At 65.1% G+C, this 22,464-nt stretch overlaps 2 protein-coding genes across 2 annotated transcripts; both read right to left on the bottom strand.

Annotated features, from left to right (window-relative positions):
- Window positions 1-467: 467 nt before the first annotated feature.
- Window positions 468-7,913, bottom strand: SSH3 (slingshot protein phosphatase 3). The gene is made up of 14 exons (XM_054172031.1): window positions 7,872-7,913; window positions 7,091-7,128; window positions 6,733-6,898; window positions 5,482-5,600; window positions 5,343-5,414; window positions 5,184-5,249; window positions 3,957-4,145; window positions 3,392-3,485; window positions 3,163-3,291; window positions 3,043-3,089; window positions 2,408-2,554; window positions 1,154-1,354; window positions 692-950; window positions 468-605 (listed from the first exon to the last, which is right to left on the bottom strand). Exons 1-14 carry the CDS (start codon window positions 7,911-7,913, stop codon window positions 468-470), a joined length of 1,707 nt encoding a protein of 568 aa, XP_054028006.1.
- Window positions 7,914-9,050: 1,137 nt separating this feature from the next.
- On the bottom strand, window positions 9,051-19,750 carry ANKRD13D (ankyrin repeat domain 13D). Its single transcript, XM_054171856.1, has 15 exons — window positions 19,562-19,750; window positions 18,287-18,422; window positions 18,054-18,178; window positions 17,019-17,064; window positions 16,798-16,941; window positions 16,053-16,242; window positions 14,164-14,230; window positions 14,008-14,089; window positions 13,150-13,211; window positions 12,920-13,050; window positions 12,006-12,163; window positions 11,778-11,930; window positions 10,946-11,109; window positions 10,767-10,840; window positions 9,051-10,300 (listed from the first exon to the last, which is right to left on the bottom strand). Exons 1-15 carry the CDS (start codon window positions 19,649-19,651, stop codon window positions 10,018-10,020), a joined length of 1,905 nt encoding a protein of 634 aa, XP_054027831.1. The 5' UTR covers window positions 19,652-19,750; the 3' UTR covers window positions 9,051-10,017.
- Window positions 19,751-22,464: the final 2,714 nt, after the last annotated feature.

Below are 22,464 nucleotides of genomic sequence, written 5' to 3'. Positions count from 1 at the left end.
TCAGGCCGGGGGCGTCACAGCCCTTGCGCAAAGGCCTTCGGGAGCTGCAGTCTTCGCCTACCCTAAGACGCATGTGCAAGCGTAGCCGCGCAAAGGATGCCGGGAGTAGTAGTCCTTCTCTCCCTCAGGCACGCCGCCGCCAGCTACACAAGATGGCGGACGAGCTGCATGCTGCCCTCCCCGGGTCCCTCCCTTGGTAGCCCCACGCTTGTCCCCGTAGCCCACGGAACCACCTCCCGAGCAGCATCCACGACAGGCGCCACCATTTCCACTCTTTATTCTCCGTGCCGGCGCGGTGCGGGGTGGCAGCGGGGCCCTGTGCGGGGCTGTGACTGTTGGCGGGGGGGGATGAGGCAGGGCCCGAAGTGCAGGCAGCGTGGGGTCGGGGAGCCGGCCGAGGCTCTGACCCTTTCCCCCATGGTGCTCGGGGGGTGGGAGGGGGCTCTGCTCCTTCCCCCCCCACCGGGTTAAGGGGAGGGGGGATTAGAGCTGGGGACGGGGCCACCATCCAGGCTGGCCTGACGCACCACCCGGCGGGGCCGGGACGAGGGTCGTGCCCTCGGAGAAGGGTCGGGACTCTCCGGTCCCTCCGAAGCCAGGAACACCTGCGGAAGGGGTCACAGGGGAGTCAGCCAGAAGTCCGACACCCCCGCCCCCTCCCCCCAGGCTTGCCACAGCCTCCGGCTCTCACCTCCCCGGCCAGGGGGTCCCCGGGCAGCTCGGGGGGCTCAGGGGTCTCCATCTGGCTGATGCTCCGCATGACGGCACACAGGGAGATGCGGGGACGTCGGGAGGTCCCCAGCAGCCCTGGCCCGCTCCCCTCCTCAGGGGACAGTGGGGATGGGGACAAGCTACCCTCGTTCCCCAGGGGGGCATCAGGTTCCTCCTCGGGCTGGGGCGCAGGCTCTGCCGTCACCGCTGCCTTGGGCTCCCACAGGCTGCTGTGTCGGCTGTCACACAGCTGTCAGTCAGTGGCTGGCCCCATGGGCTCCACCAATGGCACCCCTGCTCACCAGGGTGTGGCCACAGAAGCTCCACCCACCACACCCAAGGGCTGTGACCCTGGCAGGTGCCGCTCACACTGCCCGAGAGGTCCCTGCGCCAGCAGCCGCTGCCCTCCCCAGGGGGTGTGGGCACAGCCTGCTGCACCCACCTGGCGTGCAGGATGCCCTGGTAGAAGTCGAGCTGGCGCATGAAGCCGGGGTTGGGCAGCACGCCGGGGCGGCAGTGCCGGACGTGGCGCAGCGCCCGCTCCAGGGGCCACCCGAACTCCTTCATGGCGTAGGCCAGCACCGTGGCGGCCGAGCGGCTCAGCCCCATCCGGCAGTGCACCAGCGCCCGGCCCCCGGCAGCCCTGCGGCAGCCGCCCGCGCTGGCACCGAGCTCCCGGGGAGCCCCGAGAGGCCCCAGCCACCCTGGTGGCCCCCGGCTCTTAGCATTCCTCATGTCCCCCAGTGTCCCAAGGACCTCATGCCCCAGGGCTCCCCATGTCCCAGGAGCTCCCCAGGACCCTATGACTGCTTGTGTCCCCATGGATCACTGTACCCCAGGTCTCCTCTCCCCATGTCCCCAAGGAACCCGTGCCCCAGGGCTCCCAGTGTTCCCAGTGCTCCCCATGTCCCCAAGGAACCCGTGCCCCAGAGCTCCCAGTGTTCCCAGTGCTCCCCATGTCCCCAAGGAACCTGTGCCCCAGGGCTCCCAGTGTTCCCAGTGCTCCCCATGTCCCCAAGGAACCTGTGCCCCAGGGCTCCCAGTGTTCCCAGTGCTCCCCATGTCCCCAAGGAACCCGTGCCCCAGGGCTCCCAGTGTTCCCAGTGCTCCCCATGTCCCCAAGGAACCCATGCCCCAGGGCTCCCAGTGTTCCCAGTGCTCCCCATGTCCCCAAGGAACCTGTGCCCCAGGGCTCCCAGTGTTCCCAGTGCTCCCCATGTCCCCAAGGAACCCATGCCCCAGGGCTCCCAGTGTTCCCAGTGCTCCCCATGTCCCCAAGGAACCCATGACCCAGGGCTCCCAGTGTTCCCAGTGCTCCCCATGTCCCCAAGGAACCCATGCCCCAGGGCTCCCAGTGTTCCCAGTGCTCCCCATGTCCCCAAGGAACCCATGCCCCAGGGCTCCCAGTGTTCCCAGTGCTCCCCATGTCCCCAAGGAACCCGTGCCCCAGGGCTCCCAGTGTTCCCAGTGCTCCCCATGTCCCCAAGGAACCCGTGCCCCAGGGCTCCCTGGCCTCCATGCCCCCCAAGTGCCTCAGTGCTCCCCAGCTCCCAGTGTCCCCAGTGCCTCAGTGCCCACCAGCACCTCCATCATTAAGCCACCTTCCCGTGCCCCTCCACCCCTGTCCTCACCCACTCCAGCCTGCTGCTGGCTCCAAGTCCTGCCCCTGTGTGCCCCCCAGCCCGTGCCCACTGACCGGACGCGGGAGAGGAAGAGGAAGGTGTCGTTCCAGTGGGGCAGGAGCTGTGCCGCCTCCTCGTCGTACACCCTCACGTTCATGTAGGTGAACAGCGCAGGGAAGAAGTTGTCGATCTCCCGTGCCACGTTCAGGATGTGGGTCACCCTGTGGTGCCACAGGCAGTGGGCACGGTGGGCATGCAGGCTTGGGGGAGGGGGGGGTCTGCCCGTGGTATGTGGAGTGCCCCCACGGCCACTCCACCTCAGTGACAGGGCCCTGCTGCAGCCGCCGTGCCAAGGGTGCCAGGATGATCCCCGTGCCCACCCTGCTGGATCTCATGCCCGCTGCAGTGTGTGTCCCATGACAACCCTGGGGCCATCCCATCATACCCACCCTGCTGGGGCACCTCACAGTCTCTCCACCAGGATCCCCCCAGGTGATGCCATGACTACTCCACCAGGAGCATTGCCCACTCCACCGTGACACCACAGTGTGCCCATCCCACTCCACTGTGCCAACCCAGATGACCCTATGCAACATCACCATGCCACCCCACGTAACCCCATGCCCCCTCAGAAGACCCCAGCCCCAGGCCACCACCCCAGCCCCCTGCAGGTGACCCTGTGCCGACCCCGATGCCAGCTCACACGCACCGGTTCTGCTGCAGCTCCTCCAGGTTGGCCGCGTTCCACTCAGAGCCCTGCGCGGTGACACCGGTGAGGGCTGCGGACCTCCTCGCCCACCCCGCCCGCTGTGCCCATCCCACTGCCCACCAGGTAGAGGTGTGGGAAGACCCGGGATGGCCTGTCCATCTGTGCCAGCACCAGCAGCATCTCGTTGTCAATGAAGTCCTTGTGCTGCGCCAGGCTGTGCCCTGTGCGCCGCTCCAGCTCCTCCCGCACCTGGGCACAGCCGAGGGGTGAGGCTCAGCCCTGTCCCTGCCTATCCCTGCCCACGAGCCATGGTCCTTGTCCTGGGAGCCCCTGGCCTGCTGGCACCCACCTCCTTGGAGGTAACGCTCTCCAGGTCAGCGCTGGCCATCACCTCCCGCAGCAGTGCCCGCACCGCCTGCTCCGACAGCTCCGGTGCTGCTGGCCTGGCACCCGTGCCACCGCGTCACCTGCCCCGCCCTGGACACACCCTGCCCAGACCCTGCCTCCTCCACTCCCAAGCCCCTCCCTGAAATGCAAGCTCCACCTCCCCATGAGCCTTCTGGTCTGGAAGTCCCACCCACTCCCATTAAGCCTATTCCAGTTCTGGCAAGCCCCTCCCACTCCCATTAAGCCCCTCCCACTCCCACTGGGTTCCTCCCAGTTCCTTTAACCCCACCCCATTTCCAGTAGCCCCTCCCAGTTCCATTAAGCCTCTCCCGGTGCTTTTAACCCCTCCCACATCCGTTAACTCCCAGTTCCTTTAGCCCCACCCATCCCCATTAACCCCACCCCATTTCCAGCAGCCCCTCCCATTCCCCTGAAGCCCAGCCCAGTTCCCTCAGCCCCATCCGTTCCCTTTAGCCCCGCCCAGCCCGCAGTGGTTAGTGATTGGCCGTGGGTGGGGCGTGGCGTACCGGCAGGGCGCGGGCGAGGCAGGGCGCACGGACTCCAGGTCGGCCATGGCCAGCCACTCGTTGAGGCAGCTCTGCTCCGATGCCACCGCCGCCGCGTACCCGCGTGCCCAGGCCAGCGCCGGGCCGCCGGGGATGTGCCCGCCGCGGGAGGCGGCCTCGCAGGCACGGTGCAGCTCCTGCAGCACGGCCCTGGCGCACCGCACATGGCACCGGCGTGCTGGCACCGCCTCGGCGCCACACCCGGCATTACCCAGCACCGCCGTGGCGTCACCCTGGCACCACACCCAGCACCACCGCCGCAGATCCATGGCATCACACCCAGCATCGCCTGGGCACCACCCCTGGCACTGCACCCAGCACTGCCATAGCACTGCATCCAGCATCACCACGGCACCACCCTAGTACCACCATGGCACTACACCCAGCATCATCATGGCACCACTCTGGTACCACCATGGCACCCACACCCAGCATCACCATAGCACCATACTCAGCATCATCATGGCACCACCCTGATACCACCCTGGAACTAAGCTCAGCATCATGGCACCAGCACTGGCACCATGGTATCACACCTAGCACTGCCCCAGAATCATGCTGGCACCACAACCAACACCACCCTGGCACCACACTCAGAACCACCCTGGAACCACCACAGTGCCAATCCAGCACCACCTTGGCATTGGCATGTGTCTCCTCCCTGTCACCACGGCCAAGGCACCCCACTGGGGCAGTGCCCATGATGCTATCCACATCCTCAATGCCCATGACAGCGCCCACATGCTGTACCCAGGGTGGTGCTCATGTCCCCCATGCTCATGATGGTACCCACATCCTCTGTGCCCACAGCAATGCCCACATCCCTTGTGCTCACAGTGGTGCCCACATTCCCCAAGCCTGTGGTGGTGCCCAAGTGCCCTGTGTCCACAGTGGTGCCCACATCCCCCATGACCATGGCAGTGCCCACATCTCTCATAAGTGTGGTGGTGTCCATATCTCCCATGCCCATGGTGGTGCCCACATTCCCCAAGCCCGTGGTGGTGCCCAAGTCCCCTGTGTCCACAGTGGTGCCCACATCCCCCATGACCATGGCAGTGCCCGCATATCCCATAGCCGTGGTGGTACCCACGTCTCCCATGCCCACATTCCCCAAGCCCACAGTGGTGCCCACACCTCCCATACCCACAGTGGTGCCCACATTCCCCGTGCCCACAGGGCCTTGCTCACCACATGGTCTGCACAGAGATGGGTTTGAAGATGCGAGTCTCTCCCCCTGACGTCACGCTGAACCCCCTGGGCACCACGGGGAGACGTGGGGGTGAGGGTGGGCACCAGCCCCACCCAATGCACTCAGCCCCCACCCTCCTGAGCCCCTACCCCCCTTACCCATCTCCATCGAGGAAGACCTGGGTGTCGCTCCAGAGGGGCAGCACCATGCCCAGAGTGCAGTGGGTGGCCCTGGGGCGGGCAGATGTCAGGGGGGTGTGGCCGCCCCACCCTGGCACCCCTGCCCCGCCCCGCTCACCCCTCGTGGGCCATGTCCATGCCCAGCAGCACCGTCTGCCCCTCAGCCCCCTCCTCCTCCGGCGTCACCACCAGCAGGTACCGCACCCGCCGCGGCCGCGCCGACTCCAGCCGCACCGCCTGGGCATAGGAGACCCTGCTGAGGTCTGCCCCCAGTGCCCCTGAGTGCCACCCAGTGCCCACAAACACATCACAGCACAGGCTGGGCCCTATCCCATCCCCATCTCATCCGGTCCCCACCCACACCCCACTTCCCATTCCCATACTCTTCATGTCCCCATCTCTATCCCCATTCCCATCCCGTTCCCATCCTCATCCCATCCCCACCCTGTCCCCATCCATATCCCATTGCCATCTCCATCCTGTCCCCATTACCTTCCCATTCCATCCCTTTCACCGTCCTCATCTCCATCCCACTGCTGTCTCCATTCCTGTCCCTGTCACCATCCCCATCTCATCCCAGTCCCTGTCACCATCCCTCTGTCACTACTCCCATCCCGTTCCCATCCTCATCCCATCCCCACCCTGTCCCCATCCATATCCCATTGCCATCTCCATCCTGTCCCCATTACCTTCCCATTCCATCCCTTTCACCGTCCTCATCTCCATCCCACTGCTGTCTCCATTCCTGTCCCTGTCACCATCCCCATCTCATCCCAGTCCATGTCACCATCCCTCTGTCACTACTCCCATCCTGTTCCCATCCTCATCCCATCCCCACCCTGTCCCCATCCATATCCCATTGCCATCTCCATCCTGTCCCCATTACCTTCCCATTCCATCCCTTTCACTGTCCTCATCTCCATCCCACTGCTGTCTCCATTCCTGTCCCTGTCACCATCCCCATCTCATCCCAGTCCATGTCACCATCCCTCTGTCACTACTCCCATCCCGTTCCCATCCTCATCCCATCCCCACCCTGTCCCCATCCATATCCCATTGCCACCTCCATCCTGTCCCCATTACCTTCCCATTCCATCCCTTTCACCGTCCTCATCTCCATCCCACTGCTGTCTCCATTCCTGTCCCTGTCACCATCCCCATCTCATCCCAGTCCCTGTCACCATCCCTCTGTCACTACTCCCATCCTGTTCCCATCCTCATCCCATCCCCACCCTGTCCCCATCCATATCCCATTACCATCTCCATCCTGTCCCCATTACCTTCCCATTCCATCCCTTTCATTGTCCTCATCTTATCTCCATCCCACCCCTGTCCCCATCCCATCCCCATCCCTGTCCCCATGTCCCACCAGCCGGATGGCATCCTGTGGCCGCAGTAGCTGCATCATGAGGTGCAGATGTTGCTCCTGCCGCCCCGGGGCCTGGCCAGGGGTTTCCTCGGGGGGGGACTCATCCTCCAGCCCCTCCTCGGCAGGCAGCAGCAGGGCAGCACCCTTCACCATGACAAAGCTTTGCCTGGGGGGGGGCCACACACAAAATGTCCTGAGTGTGTGTGTGGGGATCCAGGCTGGGGTACCCCTAGAGTGCTCCCCCAAAAGGGGAAGCTGGGGGAAGGGGCTAGGGGGCAGTGGAGGGAGGCAATGCTCCTCAGAGGGTTCTCTTGTGTGTGTCCCCACCCCCCCGGTGGTGTCAGAGCCCCCCTCTCACCGCCGCTGAAGCTGCCTGCGTCGGGGGACATCCTCCTCCTGCAAAATATTGCGGGGGGAACACATGGACCATGCCCGGGGGGGGCGGGGGGGGGTGGCCACAAGCATCCCGCTTGGACACCCCCCCTGAAAATTCACTCCCTGCCTCCCATCCCCAGTATGGAGCGCTGGCAGGGCGCCAGGGGATGGCGGAGGAGCACAGGAGGAGCGGGGTCCTGCTGGGGAATGGGGGTTCCACTTGGCGAGGGAAGTTCCCAGTCGGGGAGGTAGGAACCCTGAGGATCAACCCTGGGATGCCAAGCGTGTGTGGGGATCCTATCCCTGTGCCGCCCCCTGCCCTCCCAGGGGAATGGATGGAGGGGGTGGTCCTGGGCCGCGCACCTAGGGATGGCTCAGTGGTTACTGGAGCTGGGGGCGAGGTGGGGGTTGCACTGGGAGCCACTGGGCCAGCAAAGGGACTGGGAGCACTGGGAACAGTGGGAACAACCGGAGCCACTGGGAGCAACAGGAGATACCCTCCCCCCCCGCCTTAAACTCCGAGACACCCCCCACCGGGAGCAACCAGGACCCCAACACCAGGCACTGGCACCAGCTGGGCTCCCAGAAAGCCTCCCCTGGGAGCCGCGGGAGCAGCAGGGCCACCCCGTAACCCCCCCCAGCCGCGCACACCGCCCCCGGTGGCTGCCGGGACTGGCCGCTCTCCCCGCTGCTCCCCGTTCCGGTAGCACGCGCCGGTGCCAGTCCCGGGGCAGTCTCGGTGCCGGTGCCGGTCCCACACTTACCGGTGCCCCCCCCGCCGCCCTGCGCACGGTGACCAGCGCCATGCCCCCGCCGCACCAGGAAGCGCCGCCGCCGCCGTTTGCCCCGCCCGAACGGGAATGGGAACGGGAACGCGAACGGGCATGGGCACGGCCCGACCTGCAGCGGGACTTGGGGTCGTGTCCCGTGTGTCCCCCCAATCCCACAGCCCCGGTAGCACCAGATCGGGAACCACCCCGGGAGTAAGACATCCCCGGGGTCCACAGTGCTTGGGACCCCCCCCCGGCACTTACCCGGGACCCTCATCCCTGCTGTCCCGGGACGCCCCAGGATTTTACGCCAGGACTCGCCAGGATCCAGCCCCCTGCACCTGAGAGTCCCCCTCCAGGTCACCTGCAGGTGGGACTCTCCCCTCCACCCCGAAGGTCCCCACTACCCGAGACCCCTCCAGATCACCAGCAGGTAGGACCCCTCCCGAAGCTCCCCCTCCAGATCACCAGCAGGTAGGACCCCTCCCGAAGCTCCCCACCTGGAATCCCCCCAAGGTCCCCCAGGAGATGGGACCCCCATAATTTACTCTCCAGTAGCTGGGACGCCCCCCACTGCCAGGCAGACCCCAGCCTGGGCCCCACCATGTCCTCAGCAGATGGGCTCACCCCAGCACCTGCAACACTCCCCAGCTCCCCTGCAAGTGGGACCCCCGCACTCCATGAGGATAAGCAGCAGGTGGCACCCCACTGAGGGTCCCTAGCAGGTGGAACTTCCCCTCCTAGGTCTCCAGCACCCTGCCCCCCACCATGGGTGCCAGCCAACCTTGCTCCCTGCCTCAGCTGTGTGCCCAGGACCCCCATCCCACCATTGCCCTGGGACCCCCCCCATCCCAGGCCCCTTGCTACCCCATGGCTCAGCAGGAACCTGCCCCACCCCCCCGGAGCCCCTCACCCTAGCATTTGGGTCCCTCGGCTGTGCCCATTGGGTGCCAGCCTCCCCCCACCAGAGCTCCTCAGCCTTGGGAGGGGGCACAGATCCCATGCCAGAACAGTCCCCGCAGGTGCCCTGGGACAGCACTCCCACTCCAAGCCCTTTGTCACCTCATTGTCCCCAGCCAAGCACCCTCTCCCTGGGCAGGGAGGAGGGGTCCCCAAGAATAAATTAAGCCCCCCACCAGGCACAGTGGGCACACAGCCATGTGTGTGTATATATATATATATATGTATATGTTATGTACATACATCTGGGGACACCCTGCCGACATTTGGGGACCCACCCCCTGGACCCCCACACTGTGGGAGAAGGCCTGGGTGGGTCCCTGCCCAGCCCCACATTGGGGTGTCTATAGAGGACCCCCACCCCGGGTCCATCCTGTCCTTTGTGGCATCAACACTGAAGAAAAATGAGGGGCCCTGGAGTGGGGGTCTTGGGAATAGGGGTGTCCCTGGGCAGGGGGGGGAAAGTGCCACACAGCCCCCCCATATGAAGGTCCTTGGGCTGAGATTGCAGCCTGGTGAGAGAAGATCCCTCGAGTGGGGGAGTCCCTGGGAGAGGAGGATCCCTGGATCAATGCCCCCAGCAACATCGGGGGGGGACCTGGCACGGGGGTGACACCCTGGCACCCGCTGGTCCCCAGGCATGACTGTGCCCAAGGTGGGGGGTCCTTGGGGTGCCCACATCGGGCTGTCACCAGGGAAGGGTCATGTCAGGCGGTCCCTGGATAAGGTGGGGTGTCCTTGGCCCCACGTGGGGAGTCCCCCTGTGGGATGTCCCTGTCCCCATGCGGGGTGTCCCTGCGTCAGACATCCTTGTCCTCGTGTGGAGTGTCCCCAGGTGGGACACGCCTGTCCCGACAGGGAGTGTCCTCACACAACACATTCATTCCCCTCCTCCTGTGGGGTGTCCCCACCTGAGCTGTCCCTGTTTCTCTTGGGGGTGTCCCTCCCCACGTGGGATGTCTCCATCTCCATGTGAGGGTCCCCCACCCCGGATGTCCCTGTTCTCACGTGGAGTGTCTTCACCCGGGACACCCTTGCCCCGGTGTGGAGTGTCCCCACGCGAGCCTTCTCCACCACTACACGAGGTGTCCCCCACGCGGGACAGCCCTGGCCTCGTGTGGACGGTGGCCACGCGGGACGTCCCCACACAGGACATCCCTGTCCCTGCGCGTCCCCACCGCTACTTCTCGGTGAGGGAGAGCCGCAGGATGCGCTGCAGCTCCTCATCCTCCTCCCTGCGGCGCCGCTCCCGCTCCTCCTGCTCCCGCTCCGACAGGGCCATGGCCAAGCGCAGCTGCTCCGCGAAGCTGCCGTAGCCAGCGGGTGCTGGGGGGGTGCCCGTGCCCGTGCCAGTGCCCGTGCCAGCGTCAGTGCCGCCACCACCACCCGCCCCAGGGGGGGGCCCAGCCTCGGTGGGGTCAGCACTGGGGCCGGCCTGCAGCAGCATGCTCTCCTGCAGGGCCCTGTGGGGGACACCCCCCCTTTCAGACAAGCCCCCCCCTTTTAGACAGACCCCAGACCCCTCCTTTTAGCCACCCTCCAGATCCCTCCCCTTTTAACCACACTCAGCCCCCCCTTTTTGTCCAACCTCAGACACCCCCCCCCCTTTTCAACCACACCCTGGACCCTTCCCTTTTAACCACACCACAGACCCCTCCTTTTAGCCACCCCCCAGGCCCCTCCCCTTTTAAACACACCCAGCCCCCCCTTTTTGCCCAACCTCAGACACCCCCCCTTTTAACCACACCCTGAACCCCCCCCGTTTTAACCACACCCCAGACCCCTCCCCATTTAGCCACACCCAGGGCCTCCCCTTTTTGAACCACCTCAGACCCCCCCCCCCCGTTTTTACCACACCCCAGACCCCTCCCCTTTAGGCCTCCCCAGCCGCTCATTGGCCAATTGCCAGCCGGGTGGGCGGAACCTCACCGCTCCAGCTGCTCCTCATAGGGCGGCGGCTCCACGCCCGGGCGGGTGTTGGTCAGAGCCTCCCAAATGGTCACCTGCGGGGAGGGGCGGGGCTGAGGGGTGGGGTTTGTGCCCTTAGGGGCGTGGCTAAGGCACAGGAAGGCGTAGCCTGGCCAACCAGGGGGAGGGAGTGGCCGTACCTGGTCGGTCTCGGTGCCGGCGTCCAGCAGGCTCTGCTGGATGGCGAACTGCAGGAGGTCATCGTCCTCGTCCCGCAGCGGCTCGCTGCGCCCCGCTCCCAGCACCGTGTACCCAGCTGGCACCTCGAACACGCCTGCCTCCACCTCGCACGGGAACGGCCAGCCTGCCGCCCCGCCCGGGCACGGGGCACCCTCAGCATCACGTGGCACCCCATGGCATCCCACGGCACCCCATGGTGTCCCCGTAGCATCCCCATGGCACCCCCACAGTATCCCCAAGGCATGCCCATAGTATCCCCATGGCACCCCTATGGCATCCCCATAGTATCCTCATGGCATCTCATGGTGTCCCAAGGCACCCCATGGCATCCCCAGAGTATCCCCATGGCACCCCATGATATGCCATAGTACCCCTTGGGACCCCATAGTACCCTGCAGCCGTTGCACACTGTGGCATCCCACAGCACCCTGTGCCCACAAGCACCCTTCAGTGTCCCATGGCACCCTACAGCACCCTGTGGCACCCCACAAAACCCCGCGGCACCTCACAGCACCCTGTGCCCACGGCACCCCCCATCCATGTGTGCCCTGTGCTCCTGAGCACCCCACAGCGCCCTACATCCCCATCCCACGGCCAGGCCACCCCGTGCTCCCAGGGAACCCGCAGGCCCTGCCACCCCCCAGCCCTGGCACCTCCGCAGCACCTCCAGCGCCCAGTGACCTCCCCACACTTGCCAGCACCCCGCATCCTGAGATCACCACCACCTCCTGGAGAGCCCCAACCACAGGGCACCCCCAGCAGCCTCACCTCTGGGTCCAGCAGGCTGGGAGCCAGCGGGCTGGGCGCCAGCGGGGTCGGTGCCGGCAGGGTGGGTGCCAGGGAGCTGGGTGGGGGCACAGACCCGCACGGAGCCCAGGGGCTGGTCGCAGCCGCAGAGGTTGCTGAAGGTGATTCGGGCGTTGAGGACGTGGAAGAGAGGGATCTCTGCGGGGGCACAGGGGTCAGCGGTGCCACCCTGGGGCGGGCACCCCGCCCCGCCCCGCCCCGCCCCGCCCTTACCGATCTTGACAGGGAAGCCAGGGGGCAGCTTGAGGGTGATGAAGTCGCGGAGCTTGGCGAAGTGGGCATTGGAGATGGCCATGAGGTCGATGATGGGCGTCACCTGCTCTGCCAGGGACAGGGGGTGCTGCTCGCACAGCCACAGCGTCGCCTTGAACCTGCGCGGGCACCCGCGTGGGCACAGCTGCTCTCATAGTGTCGCCTGCCCTGGCACCCCATGCCGTGTCCCACGGGGCCACACTGACACCCCTGTGGGTCCTGTCAACCAGTGCCACCTCCCCTGGCACCCCAGCCCTCTCCCATGAGTCCTGGCACCCAGTGCCACATCCCCTGGGACCATGTCACCACCTCCATGGGTCCTGCCACCCAGTGCCACATCCCCTGGGACCATGTCACCACCCCCATGGGTCCTGCCACCCAGTGCCACATCCCCTGGGACCATGTCACCACCTCCATGGGTCCTGCCACCCAGTGCCACATCCCCTGGGACCATGTCACCACCTCCATGGGTCCTGCCACCCAGTGCCACATCCCCTGGGACCATGTCACCACCTCCATGGGTCCTGCCACCCAGTGCCACATCCCCTGGGACCATGTCACCACCTCCATGGGTCCTGCCACCCAGTGCCACATCCCCTGGGACCATGTCACCACCTCCATGGGTCCTGCCACCCAGTGCCACATCCCCTGGGACCATGTCACCACCTCCATGGGTCCTGCCACCCAGTGCCACATCCCCTGGGACCATGTCACCACCCCCAAAGGACCTCACACCCCGGTGCCACCTCTCTGGGACCCCATCACCACCTCCATGGGTCCAGCCACCCTGGTGCCATTCTTTCCCCCCCCATCAGCTCCCTGCCAGGCCGGTGCCACAGCCCTGGCCCGGTGCCACCCCGGGGTGGTGACCTCACCTCTGCACCTTGCTGGACATCTCGATGGGGCGCCCGATGTTGCGAGTCTCCAGGTCGAAGTGGGGGTCGAAGTACTCCTCAGGAGTGATGGCAGTGGGGTTGGTGGGGCTGGCAGCCTGTGGCACGGGCACCTGTGGTAACACTGGCACCCTCAGCCCTGTCCCTGGGGTCCTCCAGCAGTGGGTTGGTGTCCCCCAAACCCCGGGGGACCCCCTGGCCCGGCCACTCACCCCGTTGTGGGTGCCATGCTGCTGCGCAATGCCCAGGAAGGAGTGGAAGGGAGTCTTGGAGCCTGGATGGGGAGAGGTGGGCGCTGAGGTGGGCATAGGCAGGGTCACCATGGCACCCCATGGCTGCCTGGGGTGACACAGGTTGCACCCTGAATGGTGACACACACCTGATGGGTGACACCCCACATGGTGTCCTGCACCTGATGGGTGACACCCAGCACCCCCAGTGTCCCACACCTGATGGGTGACACCCCACATGGTATCCCACACCTGATGGGTGACACCCAGCACCCCCAGTGTCCCACACCTGATGGGTGACACCCAGCGCTCAGAGTGTCCCACACGTGATGGGTGACACCCCACATGGTATCCCACTCCTGATGGGTGACACCCAGCACCCCCAGTGTCCCACTCCTGATGGGTGACACCCAGCACCCCCAGTGTCCCACACCTGATGGGTGACACCCCACATGGTGTCCCACTCCTGATGGGTGACACCCAGCACCCCCAGTGTCCCACACCTGATGGGTGACACCCAGCACCCCCAGTGTCCCACACCTGATGGGTGACACCCCACATGGTGTCCCACTCCTGATGGGTGACACCCAGCACCCCCAGTGTCCCACACCTGATGGGTGACACCCCACATGGTATCCCACTCCTGATGGGTGACACCCAGCGCCCAGAGTGTCCCACACCTGATGGGTGACACCCCACATGGTGTCCCACACCTGCCATGCCACACCCAGCATGGCAGCCAACACCTGACACAAGCACCCCCAGGAAAGGGGTGGGCCTTGCACTAGGGGGTGGGCCTTGCACCAGGGGGGCTCCCTGATTGGCCAGCGGGGCTGTCACCTTTGCAGCGGGACTTGTCCTGGTCCGAGAGGTGCTCGGTCCTGGTCTTGGTGACCAGCTCCACGTTGCTGGCGCTGTAGACCTGCCAGGGGACAGCATCAGCACTGCTGGGCGCTGGGGGGGGTCCCTCTGTCCCCCCACCCTGGCTGTGCTCACCTTGGCCTCGTAGCCGCTGACCACCTCCATCTTCTCCGAGCGCCAGCCCCAGATCCCAGACTTGTTCCTGGCGGGGAGGGAACGGTGTCAGGTGCCCCTGGGGGCACTCCTGGCACACTGCTGCTCCTCCTGCACAAGTGGTTCCTTCCCTTCCCAGGGTTCCACCACGGGAGCCCTGGCACTGCCCTGCCCTGCTTGGTCCTGTGTCCCCCTCAACTGGTCACCATGCCAGAGCCCACCACAGGATTGCATGGCTCATGGAGTCATGGAATGGGTTGGGTTGGAAGGGACCTTCAAGATCATGCAGTCCAGGCCTTAACCCAGCACTGCCAGGGCACCACCAAACCCTGGCCCTCAGCACCACATCTCCACAGCTCAGAAGCCCCTCCAAGGATGGGGACTCCACCACTGCCCTGGCAGCAGCCTGGGACTGGCCTGGACAACCCTCAAGGGCAAGAAATTGTTCCTCATGTCCAACCTAAACCTCCCCTGGGGCAACTTGAGGACATTCCCTCTTGTCCTTGGCACAAGAGCCCAACTCCCACCTGGCTCCAGCCTCCTTGCAGGGAGCTGGAGAGAGCCAGAAGCTCTCCCCTCAGCCTCCTTTGCTCCAGGCTCAACACCCCCAGCTCCCTCAGCTGCTCCTCCCCAGCCCTGTTCTCCAGACCCTTCCCCAGCTTTGTTACCCTTCTCTGGACCTGCTCCAGCTCCTCAATGTCCTTCTTGGAGCCCCAACTGACCCCAGGATTCCAGCTGTGGCCTCAGCAGTGCCCAGTCCAGGGGAACAATCCCTGCCCTGCTCCTCCTGGCCACACTCTTGTTGATCCAAGCCAGGCTGCTGGTGGCCTTTCTGGCCACCTTAGCACACCCTGGCTCATCCCCAGCTGCTGTCACCACCCCCCCAGTCCTTTTCCACCAGTTTTCAGCCATTCTGCCCCTGGAGACCTGAGGCCTTGCACAGGGCTGTTGTGACCCAAATGCAAGATCTGGCACTTGGTCTTGTTGGCCTTGTTGAACTTCATACCATTGGCCTCACCTAAGATCAGGATCAACCAGTCCAGATTCCTCTGTAGAACCTCCCTAGCCTCCAGCAGCTAACACTGCCACCCAGCTGGGTGTCACCTGCAGACTGAATGAGGCTGCCTCAGTGCTTGGACTCCATGAGGGCTTTGCCAAACAAAACGATTCCATGGTTCTGGATCTCCTCACCACAGTTAGAGTACAGAATTACCCAGACTGGAAAAGCCCTTTGAGATCATTGAGTCCAACCTGTCACCCAACACCATCCAATCAACTAAACCATGGCACCAAGTGCCTCATCCAGGCTGGTTTTAAACACCTCAAGGGATGGTGACTCCACCACCTCCCTGGGCAGCACATTCCAATGCCCAACCTCTCTTGCTGGGACAAACTTCTTCCTAACTTCCAGCCTAAACCTCCCCTGGCACAGCTTGAGACTGTGGCCTCTTGTTCTGGTGCTGGTTGCCTGCCTGGGAGAAGAGACCAACCCCCTCCTGGCTACAATCTCCCTGAAGGGAGTTGTAGAGAGCAAGAAGGTCTCCCCTGAGCCTCCTCTTCTCCAGGCTAAGCAACCCCAGCTCCCTCAGCCTCTCCTCACAGGGCTGTGCTCCAGACCCCTCCCCAGCTTTGTTGCCCTTCTCTGGACACCTTCCATCAACTCAGCATCCTTCCTAACCTGAGGAGCCCAGAACTGGACACAGGACTCAAGCTGTGGCCTAACCAGTGCTGAGCACTGGGCAGAATGACTTCCCTGCTCCTGCTGGAGGAGTTCAACAGAACTAGCCCCAGGTGCTGAGCCCTGGAGAACCCCAGTGGTGAGCAGGCAGCAGCAGCTCAGCCCCCAGCAGCCTGCTGGGGTGGCAGCCCACCTCTCGAAGGCGATGTTCCTGGTGTCCAGGTGTGTGGAGACGATGGGGGAGGTCAGCCGCCCGGCCACGTGCTCCTCCGAGGGCTGCATGGCTGCCAGCAGCAGGTCAGGCTCATGGAGGGCCAGGGCCAGCGTCTCTGTGTAGACCACCTGCTTGTCGTGGTCCACCTCCATCACCACTGCCCCCTCATCTGCGTGTGGGGACACGTGTCAGCACTCCCTGTGCCACCACCCTGGCACCCACAGCCGCCCCAGGGCACCCTCTGGCACCCCAACACCTCCAAGCCTGAGGGTTGCCACGTCTTTGGGAGGATCTGGGAATCTTGTGGGGTCCTGGTGGGGAAATGGAGGGCCTTGCATGGACCTTGTGGCACCCTGATACCCCCCTGAGTCCAGAGGTCTCCTCGACTCTGGGGACTTTGGGAAGTCTTGGTGGGGAACTGGGGGTCCCTGCAGAGACCATGTGGCACCCCAACACGCCCAAGGCCAGGCATCATCTCATCTCAGGGGTATCTGTGGACCTTGGGGGGTCCTGGTGGGAAACTGGGGGTCCCTAGCATGTGTGGGGGCTGAGGTGGTCCCCACAGTGCTGCTGGAAGGTGGAACTGGGGGGCTCCAAGGGGTCCCCATCTGGGATCCGGTGGCGCTTCCAGGGGAGCACTTCTGGCACATGGGGTCTAGGGCGTCCCCAGGGTCACCGGAGGGTCTCTGGGGTGCCAGGGTGTCCCCTGGGTGCTGGAGCTCACCCTCTCCCTTGAAGATGTAGCTGCGGCGGCCGCGCTGCCAGGTCATGTGCTCGAAGCCCAGCAGGGTGGTGTCCACCCGCAGGCTCTCGCCGCGCTTCCACACGCGGTACACGTCGCTGGGGCACACCTTGGAGACCAGCGGCACTGCGGGCACCCAGGGGCTGTCAGCAGGGCAGCCCCCGCCCCAGCGCCCCCACGCAGCCCCAGGGCACCCTGCTCACCCCAGCTGGTGAACTCCCACTTCATCTCCACGTAGAAGTCAGATGCCTGGAAGAGATGAAGGCAGTCACGGAGCAGCTGATGGGGCTGGAGGAGTTGGGGGGTCCCCGATGGGATGCCTGGGGAGGGCTGGGGGCAGGGCTGGGAGTTTCTGCTGGGGTTACTCGGTGGGGATCAGGGCGAACTGGGAGAGTGGCCTGGCAGGGAAAGTGGACCCTTGGGAAAGAGTGGGGATACAGAAGAGATGATTGTAAAGGGGATGGATGGGAGTCATGGAGGACATGAGGCTTATGGAAGAGATGGGAGTCATGGAGGGCTCATGGAGGGGTTAGGAGTCATGGAGAAGGTGAGGATCAGGAGGAGATGGGAGTCAGCAGACAGGAGCCATGGAGGAGATGGTGCTCAGGAGGAGATGGAAGTCATCAGGAGATGGGAGTTGTGGAGGGAATGGGGCTCATGGAGGGGATGGGAATCATGGAGGGGTTGGGAGTCATGGAGGGGATGGGAGTCATAGAGGGGAGGGGAGTCATGGAGGGGATGGGGCTCATGGAGGGGTTGGGAGTCATGGAGGGGATGGGAGTCATAGAGGGGAGGGGAGTCATGGCGGGGATGGGGCTCATGGAGGGGTTGGGAGTCATGGAGGGGATGGGAGTCATAGAGGGGAGGGGAGTCATGAAGGGGATGGGGCTCATGGAGGGGTTGGGAGTCATGGGGGGGATGGGAGTCATGGGGGGGATGGGGCTCATGGAGGGGATGAAGCTCATGGAGGGGTTGGGAGTCATGGAGGGGATGGGGCTCATGGGGGGGATGGAGCTCATGGCGGGGATGGGGCTCATGGAGGGGTTGGGGGTCATGGGGGGGATGGGAGTCATGGCAGGGATGGGGCTCATGGAGGGGTTGGGAGTCATGCAGGAGATGGCCATCCTAGGAGGACTTGGGTTGTCCAGAGGTTCCCCTGTGCCCGGGTGGGACCCCAGTTGCAGGTGCGAGGGCGGCTGCCCACTCCCCCAGCCCCGCGCCCCGGGGCAGGGCCGTACCCGCCGCAGCTTGCTGAGCAGCTCGGGGATGCCAGCCAGCCGCCGCGTCGCCCGCTGGTAGTCGCGGTACTGCAGCACCAGTTGCACCATCTCGGGGTCCCCGGTGCTCACCGCCTCCTGCAGCACTGGGGTGCAGGACACGCTCGCCGTCAGCGATCCCACCTCGGCCGGCGACGTCAGCCTCCCTCCCACCCGCCCAGCGGGGCACCCCCGCCCCCTGTGCCCGCCGGTACCCGTCCAGCCGTTGGCATTCTCCCGGCCCACGTTGGCGTTGTGCCGCAGCAGCACCCGCACCGACTCCAGGTGGCCCAGGGACACGGCCAGCTCCAGCGGGGTCCTCCCACGGGGGTCTGTCAGCTCCACGTCGTGCTGTGACAATGGGCACGGCTACCGTCACCAGCCTGGGGTGGCCCTGGCACCCTGCACCGCTCTGGCGCCCCTCAGTTTGGCACCTCAGCGATGGGCCCGAGCTTTCTGAGGGTGTCTGGCGCCCACCTTGTGCTCCCAGATGGCCTCTACCTCCAGTGCTCCCAGTCCCCTTGTCGGCCCTGTCCCACTGCCACCAGTCTGCCCAGTGCTCCCAGCGCCTTTGGTTTCCCGCTCCTCTCTTCTCCCAGTGCCCCGATGCCCGAGACCCCCCCAAGCCTCCCTCTGCTTCCAGGGCTCCCAGTCTCCCACTTGGCCTCTACCTCCAGTGCTCCTAGTGCCTTAGTCGTCTTGTACCCCTGTCCCAGTACCACCAGTCTGCCCAGTGCTCCCAGTGCCCTCAACTTCCTGGTGCCCTCTCCTCCCAGTGCCCCAGTACCCCAAAACCCCCAGTCTCCCTCTACCTCCAGCCTCCTAGCCCAGTGCCCACAGTATCACCAGTGCCCCAGTCGCTTCCAGCACCCTGGTGCTACCCTCCTGTAGTATCCCAGTCCCCCTAGTGCTCCCAGTCTCCAGTGACTTGTCTCCTCTGGTGCTTCCAGCGCCTCCAGTGCCCCCAGTCTCCCACCCACTTGTGACTCCAGTCTCCCTCCAGTTCTCCCAGTCTTCCTCTAGTGCTCCCAGTCCTCAGCATCTCCTGCCTCCCTTAGTGCTTCCAGTGCCCCAAGTCCCCTCCCAGCTCTCCCAGTACTCCCAGTTCCCAGTACTTCTAGTCTTCCCTAGTGCCGCCAGTGCTCCCAGTCTCAATCCTCCCCCCGTTTCTCCCAGTCTCCCCCAGTGCTCCCAGCGCCTTCCGTGCTCCCAGTGCCTGTGCTCCCAGCACACCCTAGCACTCCCAGTACCTCCCATTGCTGCCAGTTTCCCCCAGCCCTCCCCAGTGCCCCCAGCCCTCCCCAGCGCTTCCAGTCCCCCATCCCCAAGTCCCTCTTATTCCCACCCCATTTCCCAATGGCTCAGCCCCCCCCCACCCCGTTCCCTCTCCCCTCCCTGCTCGGTGCCGGTCCCCGCTTCCCAGTTCCCCGTTCCCGGTTCCCGGTCCCCGGTCGCCGGTGCCGGTCCCCGGTCGCCGGTGCCGGTCGCACCGTGCCGGAGCGCAGGGCGCTGTCCAGCGCCTGGTGCCGGTTGTGCCAGACGAGCCGGTGCAGCGGGAAGGTGTCTGCGGGCCGAGCCATCCCCACACCATGTCCCCGGGGCCGCAGCGGGCACCGGGCCGGACGGGCCGCAGCTGCCGGGGCCTGCCCGCAATGGCTGCGAGAGGGGGCGGCGGCGGCGGCGTAGCGCGGCGGCGCGGGGCGGGGCCGGCACCGGGCACCGGGGTAGGGGGGAAGGCACCGGCACCGAGCGGGGGGGCACTTGATACCGGCAGCCGGAACTGGCACCGGCACGGGCTACCGGGCCCGGCAGCCGGAACTGGCACCGGCACCAAGGAGGGACACGGGGTACCGGCGGCTGGGACTGGCACCGGCGCTGGGTACGGCATACCGGCAGCCGGAACTGGCACGGGGCACTGGCAGCCGGAACCGACGCTGAGGAGGGACAGCGGGTACCGGCAGCCGGAACTGGCACCGGCACTGGGTGTTGGAACTGGCACGGGCACTGGGTACCGGCTGCCAGAACTGGCACCGGCAAAGGGCGGCACCGGTACTAGGTACCGGCTACCTGCAGCAGGAGCTGACACTGGCGTCGGGGGAGGGGGGCGCCGGGCACCGTCACCCGGAACTAACTCCGGCACCGGGGGGACGACACACCGACACCGGGCACGGCAGGGGAGAGGGTGCCTAGCACCGGTAGCCAGAGTTGGCACCGTACCAGGCATGTCAACAAGGCTGCACCGGGCACCATTGCCCTGAACCGACACTGGGACTGGACACCGGCTGCAGAACTGCCGCGGGCATCGGGAGGGGCATCAGTCACGGAGGGGGAACATTGTCAGTCAGAACTGACACCGGCACTCGGCACAGTGTCATGGGGTACCGGGCACCGGCAGCCGGAAATGACATAAGCAGTGCTCACGGCCAGGGAGGGCACTGGGCACCGCGCACCGGCATCTGGAACAGGGCACTGCGGGGCACCAGGGACCACCACCCACAACCAGCGCCTGGCACAGCGTGGCGGGGGGATGGTGGGGCACTGGCACGTAGAATCAGCACTAAGCACAGTGGCAGGGCCAGCGGGCATGATGGGCACCAGGCATACTGCAGGGGACAGCAGGGCACTGGGGTACCAGCCCCGGGAACCATTACCAGGCATGGTGGAGTGCCAAGCACCAGAGACCCCATCCCACAGGACACCTCACCTCCAAGGTGCAAGGGTAAGTGAACAGGTTGGCAGCCCCTCAGAGGTAACAGGGAGTTGGGCATGGTGGCCCTAAGGCAGGGCCAGGGCCACCTCTGCCACCCCAAGGATGCAGAGCAGGACACAGAATTCCAGAATCCCAGCATGGTGGTGTTGGGAGGGAGCTCTGGAGCTCAGCCAGCCCCAGCCCCCTGCCCCAGCAGGGCACCCCCAGCAGCTTGCCCAGCAGCACAGTGCCCAGGGGGGGTTGCCAGCTCTCCACACCAGGACACTCCACAACCTCTCTGGGCAGCCTGCTCCAGGCCTCCAGCACCCTCACCCCAAACAACTTTCTCCTCAGCTTCAGAGGCAACCTCCTGCCTGCCACTTTGTGCCCTCTGCCCCTTGGCCTGGCCCTGGGCACCACTCAGCAGAGTCTGGCCCCAGCCTCTTGCTCCCCACAGCTCCTTTAGCTCTTGCTGAGCATTGCTCAGCTGCCCTCTGGGGCTGCTCTTCTGCAGGCTCCACAGCCCCAGGGCTCTCAGCCTTTGCTCCTCACAGAGCTGCTCCAAGCCCCTCAGCACCTTCAGAGCCTCCCCTGGACTCCCTCCAGCAGTTCCCAGGCTCTCTTGAACTGGGGAGCCCAGAACTGGACCCAGTGCTCCAGCCTGGGCCTGACCAGGGCAGGGTAGAGGGGGAGGAAAACCTTCCTTGCCCTGCTGGCCACACTCTTCTTCATGCCCCCAGGACACCATTTGCCTTCTGGGCCACCAGGGCACATTGCTGGCCCATGGGCAACTTGTTGTCCCCCAGCACTGCCAGGTCCTTCTCCTTGGAGCTGCTTCCCAGCCCCCCCCTGCCCTGCCCTGCTGCAGGAGGTTGTTCCTCCCCAGGTGCAGGACCCTGCATTGCCCTCGTTGGACTCCATGAGGTTTCCCACCCTCACCTCTCCAGCCTGGCCAGGTCTCCCTGCATGGCAGCAGAGCCTGATGGGTGCCAGCAGTCCTGTGCCACCAGCAAACCAGTTGAGGGTTGACTCCATGCCTTCATCCAGGTTGCTGTTGATGCTAACCAAGCCTGGTCCCACCACAGAGCCTTGGGGCACACCACAAGCTGCAGGCCTCCGAGCAGACCCTGCTGTGTCACTCAGGACTCGCTGAGCTGTGCCCTTCAGCCAGGTCTCACCCACACCTGCCCACGCTTCCCGAGGTGCCCCAGGAGGATGTTAGGGACCCAGCACCCAAAGCCTGCAGGATTTTTCCAGCCTTTTATTATAAAAACTATTTTTTTTCTTTTTTTTTTTTCTCCTCTCATTCTCACCTCTCTGAGCATTAAAATCTCTCTAGGGCCCTGGTGCCACCTCTGGCCCAGTGCCACCGCTGCAGCAGACCCAATATTTACAGATGCTGCCAGGGTGGGCAAGGGGTGGCCCTGGGTAACACACTGCCCCTGTGCCCACCCACCACCACCACACCAGGCTGATTTGGGAGGGGGGTGCCACCTGCTCCCTCCTCCTCCTTGCCCACCCAGTGCCCCCTACCCCTACAAGGTGGGGGTGGCAGAGGGCTGAGGGTACCCTCTTACCCCAGGGAGGGTGAAAGGAGGGCGGCACAGGGGACCCATGGCACAGTATTTACAGGGGGGGGTCCCCCTGGGCACGCTCACCCACTCACACACACTCACACACCCCACTTGGCACCCACACGCCGGG

The sequence above is a fragment of the Dryobates pubescens genome, chromosome 22, assembly GCF_014839835.1.
Source record: "Dryobates pubescens isolate bDryPub1 chromosome 22, bDryPub1.pri, whole genome shotgun sequence".
Taxonomy (NCBI): Eukaryota; Metazoa; Chordata; class Aves; order Piciformes; family Picidae; genus Dryobates; species Dryobates pubescens.
Note: the sequence above shows the minus strand (reverse complement) of the source record. Positions and strands in the feature narration are given on the sequence as shown.

Bases quoted from the DNA above. Each gene is read 5' to 3' on its own strand.
- SSH3 (XM_054172031.1), bottom strand. From the start codon at position 7,913: ATGGCGCTGGTCACCGTGCGCAGGGCGGCGGGGGGGGCACCG. The intron at 5,250-5,342 runs GTAAGGGGGGTA...CGTGGTGCCCAG, and splicing joins GTCTTCCTCGATGGAGATGG to GGGGTTCAGCGTGACGTCAG. The intron at 606-691 runs GTGAGAGCCGGA...CCCCTTCCGCAG, and splicing joins GGGACCCCCTGGCCGGGGAG to GTGTTCCTGGCTTCGGAGGG.
- ANKRD13D (XM_054171856.1), bottom strand. From the start codon at position 19,651: ATGGCTCGGCCCGCAGACACCTTCCCGCTGCACCGGCTCGTCTGGCAC. The intron at 18,423-19,561 runs GTGCGACCGGCA...CCATTGTCACAG, and splicing joins GCGCCCTGCGCTCCGGCACG to CACGACGTGGAGCTGACAGA. The intron at 10,841-10,945 runs GTACGGCCACTC...CCCTCCCCGCAG, and splicing joins CCGGCACCGAGACCGACCAG to GTGACCATTTGGGAGGCTCT.